This window comes from Gorilla gorilla, chromosome 17, assembly GCF_029281585.2.
Source record: "Gorilla gorilla gorilla isolate KB3781 chromosome 17, NHGRI_mGorGor1-v2.1_pri, whole genome shotgun sequence".
NCBI lineage: Eukaryota > Metazoa > Chordata > Mammalia > Primates > Hominidae > Gorilla > Gorilla gorilla.
This window is the reverse complement of record NC_073241.2, coordinates 99,000,600-99,019,671: the sequence shown is the minus strand read 5'-3', so window position 1 is coordinate 99,019,671 and position 19,072 is coordinate 99,000,600. Positions and strand designations below refer to the sequence as shown.

Genomic DNA, 19,072 nt, shown 5'->3' with positions numbered 1-19,072 from the left:
TGCCTCTGAATGGGCCAAGAGGAACACAGAAAAGGGATATCATCAAAAGTTATGGAAGTTCTTTAAAGAGGGGGTGCAGACTTGACGAACCCTGAGCAATGGCTGTATCCGTGGCCTTGGCAGTCAAATAAGGAACTTCCTTCAAGGGGAAGGAGATTCCCAGGGACAGGAAATCCTCCCTATCCAGGAATTTTCTTTTAATGCTGAACATTGAAGAGTCTTAGTGGGGACATGTCTGTCTCCCAGCATGTGTACTAAAGTTGCAAATTTCCTTATAGGATAGCATGTATCTTTGTGGGCCATTTAAATAAACCCAGTATTACCTTTTCCAGCTAAATTACTCATAGATTTGTTAACTATATTTTTAAAGCACATATATCCTTTTGTTTGAAGTTAGGATTATTAAACATAATTAATCTAAGAAAAGCATTTATAGCATTGGTGATATAATTTTAGGTCCACTGTAAAGTATACGCAGGAATTATTTTTTCTCTTTATTTTGACTTGTGTGTGTATGTGTGTTGTGTGTGTGTGTGTGTGTGTGTGTTTTAAAGTCACCTTCTGCTTTTTATGTAGCTTTGGCATTTTATTCTGTGTTTGTCCTATTCTAAAATAAACCTATATTAAAAATTTCTCTTTATGTTCTAGACAAATTACTTTGACCTTATTATCAAATTAGAAATAAAATTATGATAAACCAAAGAAGTACATTATACATTTGGATGGAAACCATATATATCTCCAAATCTTCAAAGTAAAAAGCATACAGTCCATGCTACAAGAGGCACAGTATTTCTATTTACAAGCTTAATTTATTCACTTTTTTCATATTTGCTTTATGTAGTACTTGACAAATTTTTATCAGTAAGAGGTGTTTCCTTTTCTTAAACTGTGAATGGAGAGCATACATTTTAAACAGCACGATTATGGACTCTGCTTAGCACTGCTCTCAGAAAACAAATCAGAGATGAAATTTGAGAGAGTGTGGGAGAGGAACTGGAATATAAACCAGAAGCTAGATAAAGAGCTACAGAAATGCTTTTGTGACTTTCTAAAAACTCAAATGGAAGCAATATTTGGAACTTATTATACATGTTCTGGATCCATGAGCAGAAAAAAACTTTTTTCATTTTAGCAACAAATAAAAAATAGTGCTACAATGGGCCATGAGCTAGCAATGGCTGTTGACAGTATTGTTATTAGTAATAATGAGAATATAATCATCATGTGCTATCATGTGCTCTTTTACCTATGCTATTTAGTTTATGACCCACAGATAATTCAAGAATTGCTTTCTTTTTCCTTTTTTGGAGATATGGCCTCACTCTGTCACCCAGGCTGGACTACAGTGGCCCAGTCTTGGCTCACTGCAACCTCCGCCTCCCAGGCTCAAGCGATCCTCCCACCTCAGCCTCCAGAGTAGCTGGAACTATAGGCACACGCCACCACAGCCTGCTAATTTTTGTAATTTGTAGAGACAGAGTTTCACCATGTTGTGCAAGCTGGTCTTGAACTTCTGAGCTCAAGCAATCCACCCACCACTGCCTCCTAAAATGCTGGGATTACAGGTGTGAGACACCACGCCCGGCCCAGAATTTCTTCTTAATAAATAATGTCAAGTTTCCTCAATATCCTTCAACCTTTCAAAACACCGATCATCAAAACTTAGCAACACTAAAAAGTTTCTATTTTCACACTATTCAATCATCTGGTGGTGATGATCATATTTTTATAAATGAGCTCACAATCAATGAATACTGACAGGCTGAATAATATTACTCCAATTCTGTTATTTAGAGTTGCTAGTCAAGAACATGCAGCATAAATTGTTATGAGACATTAGAAACGCTTGTTAAACTAGAGAACAGTGTAGTAAGTAAACACCATTAGAAACAAAAACCTCAGTTTTGTGAAACCCTGAGATTTTACTCACTACTTTCTTCCTTGTAATATTAGCCAAATGTCCTAAAAGCTACCGATAACCTGATAAGCCAAATCTGTTAATATAGACTCTAAATCTATAATAAGTCTCCAAGAAGAAACTGGAGGGATGCTAGCCATTCAAAAGCCTTCTGAAGAACAAGTTAACCTATTAGTTATTAGGATAAAAGGCAATGCCACAGACAAGAAGCCAGGAGACCCGGGTTGTACCTTAGCATTTTCTCCAGTTGTTACACCATTGTGGGAAAGTTCCTTAATAACTTGAACTGTTCAGTTTATTTTATATATATGTTTCTGAGACAGGATCTTACTCTGTTGTCCAGGCTGGAGTGCAGTGGCGTGATCTTGGCTCATTGCAACCTCTGCCTCCCAGGTTCAAGCAATTCTCGTGCTCCAGCCTCCCAAGAAGCTGGGACTACAGGTGCAGGCCACCACACCCAGCTAATTTTTGTATTTTTAGTAGAGATGAGGTTTTACCATGTTGCCCAGGCTGGTCTTGAACTCCTAGCCTCAAGGGATGGGTCACCCTCGGTCTCCCAAAATGCAGGGATTACAGGTTTGCGCCACTGCACTCAGCCTTTTTGATTTAAAAAATATGATTGGTCTGAAACATTTCTGAGATCCTTTCCAGTTTCAAAGTTCTACAATTACAAGGGTATTCTGAAGTGATGGAAGGCAATCTCACACCTACCATTCTGTTCCCGCTGCACTCCTGCGGCCAGAAGGTCGGGCTCCCCAAGGCTTATGTCATTGAGCCTGGTCCCCAGACACTCCATGCAGAGGTGCTTGCACCATTCCTCGGCCTCCAGCTCTGAAAGTAACCACAACATCACCAGTCAAGCAATGCTCCCTAGGAATGATGGAAGAAGAATATTCCCTTAACCGTTTTCCCAGGTAACTGGCAAGAGTTGAGAACCTGCCTTTAAAAAACAACAAAAAACTGTATTTAGGAAGTGAAAATAAGTCCGAAAAATTATTTCCTACTCTTTGACATTATATTTTTAAGTGGTTTATCTTATTTGTAGTACTTTACCTTATTTACAAATAATAGTCTGAGAATATTTGTTTCCTATATAGCATAGTTTAGATTGATTTTATTTGGGGAGGAAAATTTACTTAAAATAATAAATTAGCCATCATGCTTTACATTTTATATACATACACACACACACACACACATATATAATATATATATACACATATACTTCAAAACGTGCTTTGCATAATAAATACATTTAATTTTATGTCAATGTAAATTAAGTAAGTAAATATAAAATAGAAAATAAATATATAAGTGAATAGTTTAAAAAATGTCAGGTTAGATTAAACAAATGAACGTTTTCCTGAAAGGGACTTAGATTTGTATGAGTTGAAGACCTGATCCCCAAGTCATTCTGAATTGTAATGGATCATAAATCAGCTCTAGAATGTGATCATTTTTCTTTGTAAACAATACAAATTAGGCTATTCTTATTTTGTAAAAAAATTGGGGTAGAATTTAAAAGTATCTCTTCTCTTTGGAAAATTCCAATTACCTAAGACGTTGATTAGATCATTGCTTTTTTTTCCTATGATTACCTCCCAATTTCTTTATAATCACATTTTCCTCTTGCTTAAAACATTAGAATGTGTTACATCAACACAAAATCCTGTCATATCTAAAGTATTCACAGGCTTTCATAAACATAAATGAATTTGACTTTGGTGTAAGCCCCGTGCGAGTGAGGTAGCCAAGGGTTAGGATCATATCTGTGTCTCAAATCATTGGTCAGCATCAAAACAGAATTGGAAATCAACCAAGTCTTCCAGCTATTTTACTACGCAGAAATTTGAAAAGCAGTCTCAGGTTTCATATTTTAGGCCAAGCTCCAATATCACTGTACAGAAATTGGATAAGAACTTTCCATTGACGTCTGCCCAGAGAAGTTTCTGACTTTTCCATACAGCATAAATCTGTACTAGAATAGTGTAATATGGATTCTCTGTAAATCTCTTGTTGCTCTCTGTGGATGACACCTCACCCTTTGTCTTGGCATTTTAAACTCCCCATGAAAAGTTATCTGTGACAGGTTTTCTTGACTTTTGGGATCTGAATACCAACACTGGGCTCTCCTTGATGGTCAACACCATCAAATTTGGGTAATGTTTTCTTTCTGAGCTTAGTCATGCTGCAGCAAAAATAAGTTTCATCAATGAGATGTGAAGACAAACTTATCATTTATTTTTAGTTTTCTCAAGACCATGACATACTTCTAAAAATAACAAAAGAAAGAACATGTAGTTCCCCATGGGATCCTGTTCTAATAAAAATAATAGTTCCAATGTTCCTATCATGAGAAGCACTTTTATTTATGAAAGTACAGTTTGCATGTGTCAGGGACCATCCGCTCACTGATGTAAGGCATACTATCAAACTATGTCAAGGATCAGGAAGATTTTCAAGAGGGCCTGGTTCCCTCACTTGAGTGGAGTCAGAGGCCTGGGATTAGCTGCTCAGGCATTTCCTTAGGAACCCAGAAAATAATCCTTTCCAGCCACAAGGCTACCAATATAATAAATGCACCATTTGTGGAGGCTATGGCCTACTAAAAATAACAAAAACAAAAAACAAAAAACAAAAACAAAACTTTTTTCTTTTAGGAAGCAAATGCCAGACTTCATAGAAAAAATTTATAGAGCAACAAAAGCATTTATTGAACGTACTTTTATTAGATATATAAGTATTTATAAAATGTATACAAGATTTAAAATATTTTCTAACAGTCAATCAAAATAGTATAGGTTAAACCAATTTACATGCTATGTATCAAGAAATGTTTGAAATTTCTGTCAAGGGAGACACTATGATTATTTTTCTTTTTTCTTTTTTATTTTTTTATTATTATACTTTAAGTTTTAGGGTACATGTACACAACATGCAGGTTTGTTACATATGTATACATGTGCCATGTTGGTGTGCTGCACCCATTAATTCGTCATTTAACATTAGGTATGTTTTTCTTTTAAATTTTTAATGTTTTAAAATTTTCAGAAGACTCTACGATGTAAAAATAATGTGAAGTCACACGCAATTAAAATCTTTTTTGCATTATTCTTTGTAATAGTATTTCCAGTTCTCTACAGATAAGGATGAAAATACCTAATGTGCTATTTGGGAGTAAAAATTAGAACGTTAAATATGTCAGAGCACCTTGGTGCCAATATTCTCTTTAAGCAGTAAGTCGGTGCATGCCCAGACATTTAAGAAATATATAATTCACTCCTTCTTTGTGTTAAGTCTTTTGTCCCAGGGTTTAATGAGACGAAGAAAGCAATCATACAGTAAAAGGCTTCTATGAAACTGGAGTGGACTCTTTCAAGCAGAACTAAATGCAGAATTTCTGTAAGTGCTGGAACAAAGAAGTCTCCCATCACAGCAATGAGAGGTATTCATGGGCTCCTACCAGCAGATAAAGATGTCTTTTGCAGACAGTGCTTCAGCATTTTAGTAGTGTAATAGCATATAAGAATAGGAATAGCAAGAATAATAAAAGTAGAGTACATACTGTCACACTAAAGACTGAACTGTAAACTATTTCAAAGAGAGAGAGAGAGGAAGAGAGATTCTTACAATTCAGGGCTCATTCCTTTAACAAATATTTATTGTGAACTCTCCATATGCCAGGCACTGTGCTAGGAGGTTATATGAAAAACACACCATTTCTGCTCTCAATAATCATAGAGTCTAGTGGGATGGGCAGGTGGGTTTAGTATATGGTGCTCTGGAAGGCTGTTAGCCTAGCTAGGCAGTAACTGAGGAACTATGCCAAAGGCTCAGCAGAGTGAAAGTATCAGGGCAAGCAGAGAGAAAATGATGATGTGTGTGTTAGTGAGTGAGTGTGCGTGTATATCAGTGTGTGTGAGTATGTGGGTGTGAGTGTGCATAGCACTGTATGTGTAATGTGTGGGTGTGTGTGCACACAGCAGTTTTGATGAGTGTGTGTGAGTGTGCATTTGTAGTCATATTTTGTGAGTGTATGAGTGTGTGTTGGAGGAGTCTGGGAGGAGTGAGGGAGATGCCTGGGGTGGAGAGGGAAAGACATTTGCAGGGTAGCAAGAGTGACATCCTGTAACAGCTGGAGATAGCTCTGAGTTCATGTAGAAAAATGTGAGAAACAGTATCAGTCCATTCTTTTCATGATTTTCTAGTATCTGGCTCAATAAGATCAGCCCTAAAACTTCACCTCAAAAGTATTAACCTTTGTAGTCTGTATACTTGGAGCTAACAGTTTTGCTGCACATAAGCTGAATTTCTTTGACTTTTAGACAAAGCTTTGGTTTTATAAATCTGTTTTGGACAGTCACCACCTTTCAAATATTACAACTATGCTTTTTAATTCTTCTTTCTTAGGCAAGCTCTATGTATTGAAGTCTTTTAATCTTTTATTGAATGTTAATTTTTTTCTATCACTATTTAATTGGTGTTTTTCTCTAAATTATCTTTCACCTTTCATTTTTATTTTTTTTTTTACAGAACAGAGATTCAATACAAATGCAATAATCTGAACCCACCCACTGCATTTTAAAATGTTTATTTTCCCATAGACCGAGTGCCTTTTGTAATTTGCTTTATCTTTCAAACTTTTCAGTCTACACATACTGTGTAAATAATTAAATTTCATTATGGGAGAATAAAGACATTAAAGGGTTCTATAAAGTTTTCTATTTTTCTCTTCATGATGAAGTGCTTTTTCATTAAGATGCCTTTTTCAGATAGCTTGCAGCTATGTTCAAATTTTTAATTGAGTAAATAACTTTTTCTCTGGACTAGAAACACAAATAATGTTTTCATTATATAGAGGATTAGTTAAATGAAGAAATTTGGTAATTTCCAAAAGGAAAATTGAAAGTCATTTGGGAATAATAAGACAAATGGAGACTAGACATTAAATAAAATGGTGAATTATGTGACAAATGGGTTGACTGACTGCAGAGAAAATGATGGGAGTCCAAAGCCAATTCAGTCAAAGATGGTGGCTCCTCCCTGTGTTTCAGTGTCTTTCCATTTCTCCACAGAATTCTGGGGAAAGTATGGTGTCTTACAATACAGTGACATGGGACTGATGCAGTGCTATTTTTAATTCTGATTCGAAGGGGATCAGAGAAGAGGTATTTAAATAGAAGGCCTTTAATAAATGCCTATTGACTAAGTAATTAGATTCAAGCTTTACTGCTTTTACTAAATTTAGCCCTTAAGATAATGACATTAAAGTTAAATGATCCAAAATGAGCTATATTTGAAAACAGAGTGAAAAAGTTTTCATCATATATATATATATATATATATATATATACACAGAAAATATGCTATCAGCCCAAAATTACGTGGCAGAATTAAAAATAGCACTGCATCAGTTTCATGTTATTTTATTAGAAGATGCAAGTAAGACTTTTTTGTGTGAAAATAATAAATCATTGTATCTAGTTCCCACTGGAGTTAGCTTTTATTAATAATCTTTGGAAAATGTAGACAAAATAATCCTGTTTTGTCTTCAGCATAAGCAGAAATTCTTAATTCTATCTAATTTTTATGTTCTGTGCAGATTTGCTATGATTTGATGATAAAAGTTGTTTTCATATTTATTAACGTCTTAAATACATGCTTTGCTGTGAAGTGAAGAAAAATGTTTCCCTTACAGGCTATTGCTTAGAGAATATAAAACTCTCCCTTATTGTCATTTAAAATTTATAGAACTATTAAAATATAAGACATTTTGATGATGCTTTCATTCTTGAAAACTGGCGTGACTTTCTACTTAACTGGCCTTGCTGATGTTTCACGGACTTTTGTTTCCCCACCTTCCCCACCCACCCCCCCTTTTTTTTTAATAGTGGGAAGACGAGAAACCAGTTAAAACATAAACACTGCCGGGCGCAGTGGCTCACGCCTGTAATCCCAGCACTCTGGGAGGCTGAGGTGGGCCGATCACTTGAGATCAGGAGTTTGAGACCAGCCCGGCCAACATGGCGAAACTCTGTCTCTACTAAAAATACAAAATTAGCCAGGCGTGGTGGCGCACGCCTGTAATCCCAGCTACTCGGGAGTCTGAGGCAGGAGAATCGCTTGAACACAGGAGGCGGAGCTTGTGGTGAGCTGAGATCGTGCCATTGCACTCCAGCCTGGGCAACAAGAGCAAAACTCCATCAAAACAAAACAAAACAAACAAACTAACAAACAAAACCACCTAAATGCTTGTTTCAGCAAAGATCAAAAGCATGGATCTCTGGTTAGCCTACAGGAACAAGCTTTTTCTGTTCAAGTCAGATTTGTAGAGTTGACCAGTGTAGAGATGGGGGAACGATTAGTTTTCTAAGTAGGAAGTGCATTTATTTCCTTTCTGTGGAGTTCCCCTCATTTCCTCCCTTCCACAAAGTTCACTGATACCTAATAGTCCTTTAAAATGTGGTTCAAATATGGCCTTCTTAGTTTAGCTCTTCAGACCCATGTTTAGATGTGACACCTTTCCTCTATATTTCCATAACAGTGTAGAGAATTTTATCATAGCCCCTAGATATCAGATGAGACTGGGTGCATTCAGGGTGGTATGGCCATAGACGCCCCTACGTATCAATGAGCGATTGTTCTGCCTTTCCCAGTCAACTTTAAGAAATTGTAGTGCAGGAAACTTACTTGGTCTAGTCACCCTTTACCCTAGAACTGCACCTGGATATGGAAACGAATACATAAATATGGAACAATTAGGTCTATATCATTTGCAGTTTATTCCCAGAAATTCAAAACAAATTCTAAAGCCAAATGCAAATAATTTGGTGAGTAGTCTCTTGGAGGATATTTTGAGGTCTCTATTGTCTCCATTTAAGTAGAGTTTATAAGTCTTGCTTAGCTAGATAAAATAGATCTTTAGAAAAAGAAACAGAGCACTACCTGACATGGTTCCCTACTGAACTTAGGTAATGATAAAATATCATCTATTCAAAAAAGGTTTCTTATTTTATTGGCTATTTTTTCTTTCAACCTCATTAGGAATATTTATGCAACCCGAAGGTTTTGCATAAACTCTTCTAATTTTATTTGTGATCAGCACTTGATTAAATTTTTATTTTCTATATAGATATGACAGTGGAATCTTAGAAAAAGTCAACTTAGAGCCAAGGAAATGTGTTACCACCTAAATGAATCTTTGATGCAGATAATCAAGACTTGTTTTCCTTGATTTAACAGCAGGTTGATACATCAACTTTCTGGACTCAATAGAGAAAACCTTATTCTGCTACTTCTTTTATGAATTAAAGGAGTGAGATTAGGCTTTCGAACATGGCCAAAGAGAAAATTGCCCCTACCTATTTTCCAAAGTAACAAATGACAAACACCTGCAATTGATAGAACAATCAAATGTGCTGCTTTTTTGCCTGACAAGAATTCATTGTAAAATTCTTTAATACGGAGGTTAGTGAATGACACAAGAGCTTAAAACAATCCAGAGAAAACAAGAAAGAACAGAAATGGACACCAGTAAATGATCTGAAAAGAATGGTGTAGTGTGTGTGTATGTGTGTGTGTGTGTGAGTGTGTTGGGGGAGGGAGGCAAAGATGGGAATTGGATATTTTTAAAAAATTACGAGCTTAAAAAGGATCCTTTCCGACAACTTGGAAGCTCACCTTGAGAATGAATGCATTTCTGTGATGGAAAGCCAGCATTGGGGGAGAATTCTTAATAGATGCCAATAGAAAATTTGATGCATAGGCCGGGCACGGTGGCTCATGCCCATAATCACAGCACTTTGGGAGGCCGGGGTGGGAGGATCACGAGGTCCAGAGATTGAGACCATCCTAGCCAACATGGTGAAACCCTGTCTCTACTAAAAACACAAAAATTAGCTGGGCATGTTGGCATGTGCCTGTAATCCCAGCTACTTGGGAGGCTGAGGCAGGAGAATCACTTGAACCCGGGAGGTAGAGGTTGCAGTGAGCCAAGATCATGCCACTGTACTCCAGCCTGGTGACAGAGTGAGACTCTGACCAAAAAAAAAAAAAAAAAAAATTGATGCACAAGTTTTTTAGGTTTCTCAAGAATACAATAATCAAGCAGACAACTTTTTGAGGAAGAGGTGCTATCAAGACCCTTTATCTTAGTCATACTTTCCTAAGACCCCAAAAGCAATTGCTTTCTGTGCAACTCTTCTGAGGTGGTTGGCAGTTGAGAGAGAAACAGACAGGAGGAGCTGTGTGCAGGAATATGAAAACATAGCCAACGATATGAGTATCTAAACCGGAAGTCTGAAATCATACAGAGCTCTAAAACTGTTTCTCTGTACCAAATCTGTTACAAAAACATTTTGACGTTAGTCCCTATTGAACATGGAACTGAATTTGGCCAAACGACACCAACAAATCTGAAAGTGTATTTATTCCAGAGCCTCCTGAAAGGAAGGAAAATCAAATTTGATAACAATAAATAAATAAATATGTTGAAAAAAATCAAATTGATAACAGCTTGATTTTCTTCTGAGGAGGACCAGTGTTGGACTTTTGTCCTTCGGAACTATCAGACAATAAATTTTTAGTGCTTTCTGCTACTGTGTGTGGCAATTTGTTATGTCAGCAACAAAACACCAAAACAAATATAAAGGCCAAATATTTTATTCCTTTCTAATAGGAAAGCTTCCAAGCACGCTAATTCATGGGATGTGATCTATGAAAACAATTAGAAATATATATAAGGAATATGGTGTGATTAAATCTACTTGAAGCTTAATAAATTAAATAAGAATTTCCGGATTATTAACATGAAGGGGAAAAAAAAATCTCAAGGCAGAGAATGCTGATCTGCCAGAAGCCAACCAAGAACAAGAGCCAGGAGGGTCAGAGGGGGGGTGCGGGAAGGGGTCCGAGGGAGAGTTGGAGCAACCGCCAGAAAGATTAGATCCACCAGTAACCTGAAAGTACTGAAAATGTACGAAGGAAGAGATTTCGAAGGACATCTGGTATAAAGGACGGGTGTTATATAAAAGGCCAAGCATGTGATTTAAAAAACACATTGGGTTTAGAGGAGCAAGTCTTCCAGTTGTATAGCTTACATCATGAAATACTACGCAGCCATAAAAAAGAACAAAATGATGTCCTTTGTAGCAGCATGGATGCAGCTGGAGGCTAATATCCTACTAGAATTAATGCAGAAACAGAGAACCAAATATTGCATGTTCTCACTTTTAGGTGGGAGCTAAACACGAAGTACACATGGACACTGAGGAGGGAACAAGAGACGCCAGGGCCCACTTGAGGGTGGAGAGTGGGAGGAGGGAGAGGATCAAAAAATTACCTGTCGGGTACTTTGCTCATTATCTGGGTGACAAAATAATCTGCAATTTACCCATGTAACAACCCTGCACATGCACTCCCCTGAACCTAAAATAAAAGTTGAAGGGAAAAGAATAAAAGCAAAGAGAGAGGAAGAAACACCCTTTAGCAATTGGGTGGTAGAGGGAAAAGAAGAAAAAGTAGAAGATTAGGGTCCTGTAAGTAACATGTTGCCATAGTATCAGGGAACTGACCATCCCTATCACAAAAGGCAAGCAAACAAATCCTACCATACTTCCTGGGCCTTATTAAAATGACAGAAAAAGGGCAATATTAAACTAGGACTTTTTCATTGACAAAGTACTTTTAATTACAAACTCTGTTAACTATTGAGTAGTCAGATGCTGTGTTTTAACCTTTTTTGTTCAAATATTTAATTTTATAAAGATTGAGATATAAATTTTATGTATTTATCATGTACAACATGATGCTTTGAGTCACATACATTGTGGAATGATCAAATCCAGCCAAACAACAAACTAGGACTCTTATACATCATCCCGATATCATAAAAATCAGCAAAGAAAATAAAAGTCCATAGAGAACTACTGCAGAAATTCAAGACAAGAAAATTCACACAAATTCAAATAAATTAAGGAAAATAAACTCCTACCACACCTCAATCCCCAAAAGTAACATGAAGCAGAAGAAAACTATGAGTACACTCCAAAAATAGTTGAATGTGCTCAATCATTGAGGGTGTAAAGTATAAACTTGAATCAAAAATTCATAAACTAAGAATGGAAATGAACAAAAACTATAGGAAAAATGAAAAGAATAGCATGAAAGAAGTGAAAAAAGACAAACCTAGGAATGAAAAATAAAGTACAAGGTATGTAAGGTAGAATAGCATCAAATGAACACGTACGAAGAGGCATTGAGTAAAATACAAAAATAAAGTTGTCACTAAAAAAGAAGTAAAAAGGGTTGAGGAGAAGCAGTAGAAATGGATAACAGGAGAAGAGGAATGGTAACTAGGATCAATATAGCAGTGGAGTGGGGAATGGTGGCGATGAGAATCATTCACATTTAGGATATATTCAGGAAAGCCTACAAGATTTGCAAGCAGGGTATGAGGGAAAGAGAAATTAAAGATGAATACAAAATTTTCAGCCTTTACAACTGGAAAAATGGATTTATCATGTAGTGAGATGATGAAGACTATGAGAAAAGCAGATTTAGAGGAAAATAACAAGAGTTCAGTTTTAGAAATAATTCTCAGATTCTTATTAGTTATTGAAGTGGATGGATGAATAGGCAGTTCACTATATGAGCTTGGTATTCAGGAGAGAAATTCAGATCGGACTTATAAATGTGGGAGTCAACAGTATATTGATTCCTTTTAAAGTCACGGAACTAAATGAGATCACCAAGAAGTCTGAGTAGGTAGAAAAAAAGAAGACACTTAAGGGCTAAGACCTGAGATACTCCCACAGTTCGATATTTGGGAAACAAACAGGGAAGGCAACTAAGACATAACAGACATTTAAGGAAGAAGAAACCAGAAAAATGTGCAATATGCTGAAAGCCAAGAACAAAAAATGTTTCAAGGAGGAGAGAGTAGCTGACTTTTTCATGCTAGCAAAGCTCAAGTCAAATGAAGTCCAAAAATTGATTGTAAGATTTTTCCAACCTGGAGAGCATAGCTACCTTAATAAGGAAAGTTTTGTTAGAAAGTTTTTGTTACCTTTTTCTTAAGGTAGCATTAGCTCCCTTAATAAGGAAAGTTTTTGTTAGGCTTCCCTTATTGTCTTTGTTGGAAGACAAAAGACAGCTTGAATAGGTGCAAGAGAAAGCAGGAGAGAAGAGAAACAGAAGTTGGAGTCAGTGCAGACAGTTAAATAATAGACAACTCAATCTAGAAGTTATTTATTTTGTAATTTTTTTTTAGGTCAAGAAGAGAAATATCTGGCACAATAGCTGCTGAGGGAAGTGACATCAAGAATTTTGGTTGATGATGACTTCTAGTAGCATAAAAAGAATATCAGGATGTGTGCAGGGGCGTGAGAAGGAGTTGGAAAGACCATTATAAAGCCCAAGATATGAGATTCTAGAGATGAAAGAGGCAGGAGAAAGAGCATGTAGCTGACATGGACAGAGATAAAGGGCACGTTGAGATTAATTCTGACAGCCCCATGCTGATGCTCTGTGGAAAATTATGAGAACTAAAGGGAGGTTGGGATGGCGGGGGATAGGGGGGTCCTTCTGGGAGCACAGTGTCCCTGGTGGCTCCTACTGACAGAGGTGGAGCCTGCAGATGGGCAGACTTATTTCCTTAAAACGAAGCTATTTCCTCATTGCTGCAGAGGAAAGCTTCCTTGAGTTGGTCTCATGCTGAGTGCACAGCTTATGAATCCCTGCTGATGGCAGCCTGCAGGCAACTTTTGCCAGAGGTGACCCAGGGTTGTCAGCAGATAGTTATTTCTTATTCAGTCCATGTAACAAACCTTGGGGTCATTTTTGACATCTGTCATCTAACTCATTCCATTCCTTCATCTCACATCATCCATTCCATTCAATGAACATGTTTTTGAGTTCCACTATGTGGAAAACACCATAAATGGGCCAATATAATAGCAAATAGCAACATGGTGCCTGCATCAGTCTGAATATGTGATGTCGATGATTAACAGAGCCATTCTGCAGACTCACTGTGTAATTGAGAAAAAAAAAATTTATTGGGTTAAGACACTGAAATTTTGGGATTGTTTGTTATGGGTGCATGCCTAACATTTCCTGTCTAATTTAAAAAAATAAAAGAAATAAAGAATAGAAGTCAGCTGAGAAGGGTGATGCTATGTGTCACTGTCTTGGTGCTCAGTCAGCAAGGGAAAGGAAATAAACTGGGCGTTGGATAGAGGCTGATCCATGTTATGCAGTAGGGAAATATTTGGTTAAAACGTCACCTGTAGTAACTTGGTGAATGGATTAGAAAATATCCACCCTAGGAAAAGGAGTTGGAAGATAGAATATTAACAAACTTATCAGCATATGTTAGTTGCCATAGGCTGTATTTGGCAGGGTATTAAGAAAAAGAATTGGTCAGTTTCCACACAGGATCAAAAGGAGATAGAGTGTATTTAAAACTTGGAGCTTTTCAAGGTTGAAAAAGGCAACTGCTTCTCAACTCCAAGTCAATACTGATAAAATAAAAATGATAAGCCTTTGAGCTACATGCCCTTTCTTAAAGCCTGTGAATGGTTGAAAGCATGTCAGAGTAAAGGTCAGCTCAAAGGTGAAGCCCAATATGCTTGCTTAATAGAGAAATGGTTCAGGGAAAAGAGAGCAAAGGGGTGGTTCTCCCACCAAAACCTGAGGGCATAAGGTCTGAGAGAGAAACAGCAGGAGGCTTAGGATTGAAGAGAAGTACTTCTAGAAAAAAAAAAATCAAAACTGTGGGTGTAACTACTGGCCCATGGAACCAAGTAAAATCAAATAGATCACAAAACTGCAAAGTTTTAAAGAGTTAAACTGCTAAAGAAATCCAAAACTTCTCTAAGAATGTCAATCGCTTTTGGAGCTTATAAATCATCCTTGAGCTTCTAGAGCAGAAAGCATCTGAAGAAGTTTCTTAGCTCCTAAAGAAAGTGTATACTCCCATGCCCGCTTCAGAGGTCGAGTTAAGGCAGACGATAGAAAATTGGAAAACTCCCAGAAAACGACATCACTTCAGATAACAATGGACTGGTGGCCCCCTCCCAGAGTGCAAAATTACTACCTAATCAAATAATTAGGTGCCTATAATTAGGTACAAATAATTAGGTACCTATAATTAGGTACAAATAATCAAATACCTCATTCCACATAGCAAGGAGGCTCTGAAACTGTCTATCCCATCTCATTTCACAAGTGTGCATTGGGTCATAGGTTTCTAGCTCATAAAGAGTCACATCTGGACTGGCTGTAGGGACAACCTGGCATTGCCCAGAATCCTGGAGTCATGACTGGATGAGACATTGAGTTAGTGTCTTTTGGGGAGGAGTGCATGCATTTTTTTTTTTCTTTTTTTTGAGACAGAGTCTTGCTCTGTCACCCAGGCTGGAGTACAGTGGCACAATCTCGGCTCACTGCAACCTCCATCTCCTGGGTTCAAGCGATTCTTCTGTCTCAGCCTCTGGAGTAGCTGGGACTACAGGCATGCGCCACCATGCCTGGCTAATTTTTTTTGTATTTATAGTAGAGACGGGGGCTTCACCATATTGACCAGGCTGGTCTCAAACTCCTGACCTCGTGATCCACCCACCTTGGCCCCCCAAAGTGCTGGGATTACAGGCGTGAGCCATCGCGCCTGGCCACATTTTGTTTTTAGGAAGAAAATGATGTTCAGTGAGCAGAAGCATGCTTGGTGGGATCCTTTGCACAGTTTCTTGTTCAGCTGGATTTAGAGCTGCTGCTTTTGGGCACATGGCAAGATGGCATTTTCTCCTCTTTGGATGTAGGTGCCTGGCACATTGTGGGTAGTCAGAGAGTGAATGAAAAGTAAGTGAAATATTTTCCATATGTTTCCCTTTAAATGCACACAGTCTGAGAAGCCCTGAGTGCCTACAGGGTGATATTGCTTGCAGTTAGTACATGGGAGGAATGTGATGAGTATCTTTGTTTATTTCCAAGAAGAGGGCTGCTAGTAGTTTTGACCATTACACCACTAGGAATTATTTTTTTCCTTCTAGTCATACATCCATAAAAGAAGAAAGCACAAGGACCACTGATGTTGAAATACAAATAGTTATTGAGGAGCATAAAAAGTATAATTATTCTGATAATTTGCATAAAGATGATCATTAAGATTTACATGTTCCAGTTATATGAAGTATTGTACAGCTCATAAAGATGGCTTTTTAAAAGCCAGTATCAAATGAGAACCTATAATAAATATTCAGATTAATTTTCCATTCATTGGAATGAAAGATCATATATATTTGCGGAAAAGCACTAACAGGTCTGAAAAATGATTTCTGAGTAATGATGAAATTCGTATGAAAACAACATACAGAAGTATGAAAATAAACCAGCTGGTTACTTTTTAAAACTATAAGAATTTCAAATATTGGATTCTGAAATTAATTAACACAAACATTTAATGCATTAGTACATTTAAAATTTCAACCTTTGTTTTATATAGTAGCTTTGTACCCCAATCCAAACATCACACAGCATTTTATTTTAAAATGTATTTGTTGCCTAGTCACCCTTTAAAAAAAATTAACGGCTTATGAAATGAGATAAATTAGGAGTGTATTTTTATTATAAATCAGAAATTTTATTAAAGTAAACTTTATAATATTGTTGAATGGGATTTGTCTTCTTGTGTTTGGAGCCCTCTAAAGCTACCACTTGAGAACAATAGGCACTAAATAGCCGCACATTCCACAAACGTTCTAAAGACAGCCACCAGAGTCACACAGTATCTAAAATTAGAGATTTGAGGATAGGCTTGTTGCCTTCACTGGTTGCCTTCAGTGGGTTCCAAAATATTGTTCAATTTTATTAAAAGCTCCACTGTAGTTAATGCCAAACACAATACTGTGCCTAGGGTGTGGGGAAAGGATAACAAAATTCCCCAATTCTTCTCAGAACCATGCATCTCCACAATTTCTTAGTTAACATTTTCCCGATTAACAGTGTTCTCCAATGTGTTTATTATCATAATCAACCACGGACCATTTAATTATTATCTGTCATTGGGGCCCATTTTCATATTCCAGGTGGGGTTTAGGCTGAAGGGATTTTCTGTGGTCAACTGACTTGTGATTTCTTTTTTTTTCTCTACTTTTATTTGAAGTTCATGGGTACATGTGCAGGTTTATTACACAGGTGTCATGGGGCTTTGTCGTACGATTATTTCACCATCCAGCTATTAAGCCTAGTATTCTCTCCGTCCTCCCACCCTTCATCCTCCGATTTCTAATCCCTTTTTAGAAGATCTTAAAATAAACCACAGAAGTCAGGACCCTGAAGCAATGCAGAACTTGCAAAGAGGGGTGCCTGGAAAATTGCTTCAAAGTACAGTGTGGTTTAGGAATTTCTATGAGACCAAAGGGACTGGCCAGATCCATTCCAGTTTTTAACTATATCCCTAAGGTTGACACATTGTTCAGCAGATTCTGCAGGCAGACTGCCTTTTAACTCCTTGACTTTGTTAATAACTGCAGTACGTTTTAAGGGACTTGAGATTCAAAACATTTTCCATGAGATAAAACAAATAATTTTGGAATGGCTTAGGATAGTTCAAAAAAAGGATCCTTTGGTTTACTTAATTGGCTTTGGAGCTAAGGTGAATACATGTCACCTGGAAGGCTGGATCCATCCTATTGCTTAAAGTCGTTTGTCCCTATAACTATTTCTATGAAGGAAACAAGTTTAACTTGGCTTGAAGATCAGTTTCACAGGAGGAAGTCTAGTAAAGCTAAACATCATTGTGGAGTTGGCAATGGGACAGTGTTTCATTGGCATGGCACAAGAAATGAATCTTCAAAAGTGTGGATTTTAAAACTGACTTTAAAAGTCTCATTGGAAATCTATTACTGCACACTCATGCAAAATTTGCTTTGGTTCATTAAAATAGATCATTGTAAAACTGTGTTCAAATATTTTGATTTGTTCAAAGGCAATATTCATCTACTAACAGAGGTCTTTAGACAAAAGTCCAAAGTGAACAAAAGGGAAACAACCCAGATTTGGAGCAAGTAGTATTAAACTCCTGAGAATATAGTTAGAGTAAAAGAAAAACATTTTCAAAGAGCTTTCTTTATTAAAAATCGAGGTAAAGAGAGTAATAAATTACATCAGCAGCAATCCTTCCAAAAGTAGCTGTGATAAGTACACATCCTGATTAAAGTGTGAAAGCCTCAAAACAGAACCACAGGAGAAACAAGACAGAAGAGAGAAGACTATAAAGAGTAGCTCCTGGAGGCTGGGTGTGGTGGCTCATGCCTGTAATCCCAGCACTGCGGGAGACCAGGGCAGGTGGATCACCTGAGGTTAGGAGTTTGAGGCCAGCCTGGCTAACATGGCGAAACCCCATCTCTACTAAAAATACAAAACTTATCTGGGCATGGTGGCAGGCGCCTGTAATCCCAGCTACTCAGGAGGCTAAGGCGGGAGAATCACTTGAACCTGGCAGGAGGAGGTTGCAGTGAGCCGAGATCTGCATCAATATATTGATGGTGAGATTAAATTCTGAGTTTATTCAGAAGAACCAAGGTGAGAAATAGGTTAGTCACCCCTTCTGATTACTGTTTGTTTCTGTGCTAGCCCAGAAGTACAGCTTTTCAGAGTGGACACACCTGGGTACAGTTCAGGGCTCCAACTCAGACAAGTAAGAAAACATCTGTAGCATGTATTTACAGTTAGGAGTCACTGGTGACAGTCCACATTACATATATTATGTAAGCTTTCTACTTTTCCTTCACATTGCAACTGTGTTTTTATTCAGCTTAAAGAATTAATTCAGTAAATTAAAACTATATTTTAATGAAGAATTATTTTAGGTGGAAAGAACAAAATTGACCAGATTGAATCATGTTGCATTTTTATATTATCTGATAAGAATGATCTAACATTTAGAGCTGCTATCCTGACAATTACACATGAAGGAACCTTAAATTGTTCCTACAGAGTATAATAGGAAGGAGGCTCCATCATTTCTCACACCTGACTGAGTTACTTATGCTTTCTGAACTTCAATTTTCTATCTAGGAGATGCCCATAGTCTCTTCTTTTTGCTCTTTAGTTGCTTATGCATATGCTATAAACTGAATGTTTGTGTCCTCC

General features: G+C 37.3%; 1 protein-coding gene across 2 annotated transcripts in view; it reads right to left on the bottom strand.

The window, feature by feature from the left end:
• DOK6 (docking protein 6) overlaps positions 1 to 19,072 on the bottom strand; it is a 437,775-nt gene that overhangs the window by 168,305 nt on the left and 250,398 nt on the right. For both annotated transcript variants that reach the window (XM_019014250.4, XM_055368327.2), the window contains exon 4: positions 2,633 to 2,752. In XM_019014250.4, the coding sequence (XP_018869795.1) occupies positions 2,633 to 2,752 (120 nt within the window). The remainder of the gene's footprint in view (positions 1 to 2,632; positions 2,753 to 19,072) is intronic.